The 2,963-nt window shown below is 36.2% G+C and overlaps 1 protein-coding gene across 1 annotated transcript; it reads left to right on the top strand.

The window, feature by feature from the left end:
* Positions 1 to 725: 725 nt before the first annotated feature.
* On the top strand, positions 726 to 2,963 carry cbln17 (cerebellin 17). The gene is made up of 5 exons (XM_067433534.1): positions 726 to 1,014; positions 1,146 to 1,187; positions 2,060 to 2,122; positions 2,246 to 2,374; positions 2,451 to 2,963. Exons 1-5 carry the CDS (start codon positions 747 to 749, stop codon positions 2,732 to 2,734), a joined length of 786 nt encoding a protein of 261 aa, XP_067289635.1. The 5' UTR covers positions 726 to 746; the 3' UTR covers positions 2,735 to 2,963.

Genomic DNA, 2,963 nt, shown 5'->3' with positions numbered 1-2,963 from the left:
CTAAGAATATACATCTGCTTTGAGTCCCCCATACTGCCATGTGTAGTTACACAAGTGTAACTCATACAAATGATATCCATAAGTAAATGTAAGTGCTAATATCAAATACATCATCTGCCAGCACCAAGTTCAAGATTGACAGCCTGACTATCATTTCTAGTGAAAGGGCGACCTCTAGTGATATTTCAGGGAACTGCATAGGACGTTTTATTTTATTTTCATTTTATAACGACTGTGACTAATTGCTATGCTTCTTATGTTACACTATATCATTGTGTTTTACTTAAAATAATTTCAGAGTTTCATTGAATTCATCCAGACAGAAACTCAAGAATCGAACAGAGGCTTGGGTTCACTTTTTAATATGTGAACAAATGTGTTTCAGTAGTGAGGGGATTAAAAAAAAGGCCTACATAGTTTTGTATTATTTATTAATATGAATGAAACAACAAGGAAAAGACAATTATGTACTGTATTCTGATTTTAGAAATAATTTACAACACTTTTTTGTCTTAGCTTTCAAATGATGCAGTTTGTGATAAATATTTGTTTTATAGAGCAAAAGTAAATAAAAGTACAGACACACCCCTCCCCGTCCACACACCGGTGGGCTAACAGGTTAAAGTCCGGAGAATGCAGTTATAAACTCAAAAGCAATATTGAGAAACATAAACAGAACTTTACCCCTCTTGTTACTTTCTGCTTTTTAATTGGATGAAACACATCTGTGTCAATAATGAGTAGTAATGATTACCAACCTCAAAGTCCTTAAAGGCTTGTGTGTTATTTTCATAAACCCAAGTGTATCCATCTCTCTGGCTATCAGGATGAAGGTGAGTATTACTCTTCTGCTGCTGGGCTGTCTGTCGCTCAGTGATGGACAAATTGAGTTTCAAGGTTTGGTGGCCAATGGAGAAAACAACATGCCCAACATCTGGACTGAGCTGAGGGATGTAAGAGACAAAATGGTGGAGCTCAGAGTCACTTTGGATATGGTGATGAAAGAGAATGCAAGTTAGTACTAGCTGTTGCTTCTTCTGTCACCCATTAAATAGCGATCTTCAAAAGAAAGGAAATCACATTCATTAAACATGAATTTACAATACAACTATACAATTCAAATAAATAAACTCACTGTTTTATAGAAATGGCAGAGCAAATACTGGAGCTGAAGAAAGAGAATGCAGGTACTGAATATGATTTAGATGCCACCCAGATTTCACAATGGAATGTAACAAAATTTGTGAAAATTAAAATGCCTCATTGAGAAGCATGATATGTTCTGGTTTGGGAAGAAAAAAACAATTAAAGGGATAGCTCTCCCCCCCCCCCCCCCCAAAAAAAAATGACCCCATGATTTACTCACCCTCAAGCCATCCTAGGTGTATATGACATTCTTCCTTCAGGCAAATACAATCAGAGTTTTATAAAAACAAAATCCTGGCTCTTCCAAGCTTTATAATGGCAGTGAATGGGAGCCCAAAATTTAAAGCCCAAAAAAGTGCATCCATCCATTATAAAAGTAATCCACACTGCTCCGGGGGGTTAATAAAGGCTTTCTGAAGCCAATTGGTGAGTCTGTGTAAGAAAAATATCCATAACACATTATAAAGTAAAATATCTAGCTTCCGCCTGACCGCCTTCCGTGTTCAATTTACGGAAAAAGCTTAACTGACGCGACGATGACGTTGGACGTAGCATAATATTTTACTTTATAAAGTAATACACAAACTCATTGATTAACTTCAGAAGGCCTTTATTAACCTTTATTACTTTTATAGTGGATGGATGCACTTTTTCGGGCTTTAAATTTTGGGTCTGCCATTTATTGCCATTATAAAACTTGGATTAGCCAGAACATCTTTTTATATAAAAATCTGATTGTATTCGTCTGAAAGAAGAACGTCATAAACATGGCTTGAGAGTGAGTAAATTATAATTTTCATTTTTGGGTGAACTATACCTTTAAGAACTTTATTTCACATATGCATCCTATGCTTCTTTAAATAATATTACATATATATTTTTCAGCTATAATTAACAATTTGAATAATTTTAGGGATAAATGAGCTAATGAAGACCAGTGAAGCCCAGCTGGAAGCATTTAAGAGAGAATATGCAGGTAAACTAATCAAAAATGTCCTTTTTAAATAAATATTTAAGACATTTTTAGCATATAAGACACAATAAATATAACTTCAAAAATGTGTCTTAATTTGGGCTTGAAAATATTTTCTGTCGACAGAACAACCTAAAGTGGCTTTCTCAGCTGACTTGGGGATCCGTGGCCATTTAGGTCCCCAAAGTACTGAGATCACACTGGCATTCAACAACATCTTCACAAATATTGGTAACAACTACGATGGAACAACAGGTACTTTGAGCTATAGCCAATGTCTTGCCTATTGGAAATTGTCCAGTTCTGATTTTCATCATTTTGTCAATGGCAGGTCTCTTCACAGCACCAGTTAAAGGAGTCTACTACTTCAGATTCACTGCATGTGGTGTTAAAATCAGCCAGTCAACGGGTGCAAGTTTATATAAAAATGGGCAGAAGACTGTGTCTGTGGGTCAATGGCTTCATCACGATCAGCACCGATATGCATCAAATGGAGCTGTCCTGCAGCTGGAAGTGGGTGATGTAGTTTGCATGAAACTCCTCCCAGGTTACTCCATCTATGACAGTCCAGATAACCTCAGCACTTTCAGTGGATTCCTCATTTACCCATTTTAGTGATCAACCACTGAACACTGCCAAAACATGGATGCTTTTGGATGTTCATTCTTCAACAAAAGACAAATGCACTCATCTGTGCTCTTTCTACATTACAGTTTGGAATTTACAATCTACATGTGTGGTTGCTCTTAGAAAATTTGCATCACACTGATGCTGTATTAATCTTATACTGTACCGTGGAAAAGTTGGCTTCATATAAAGTCTGATGTGAAATGTGTCACTTTAA

Source organism: Pseudorasbora parva, chromosome 23 (genome assembly GCF_024679245.1).
Source record: "Pseudorasbora parva isolate DD20220531a chromosome 23, ASM2467924v1, whole genome shotgun sequence".
Lineage (NCBI taxonomy): Eukaryota > Metazoa > Chordata > Actinopteri > Cypriniformes > Gobionidae > Pseudorasbora > Pseudorasbora parva.
The sequence above is the reverse complement of the archived record's forward strand: the minus strand, read 5'-3'. Positions and strand labels throughout refer to the sequence as shown.

What these genes read in the sequence shown, in the direction of transcription:
- cbln17 (XM_067433534.1), top strand. Translation starts at nt 747, where the DNA reads ATGATTACCAACCTCAAAGTCCTTAAAGGCTTGTGTGTTATTTTCATA. An exon ending in GGTGATGAAAGAGAATGCAA is followed by an intron (nt 1,015 to 1,145) that starts GTTAGTACTAGC and finishes ACTGTTTTATAG; the next exon opens with AAATGGCAGAGCAAATACTG. An exon ending in CAACTACGATGGAACAACAG is followed by an intron (nt 2,375 to 2,450) that starts GTACTTTGAGCT and finishes TGTCAATGGCAG; the next exon opens with GTCTCTTCACAGCACCAGTT.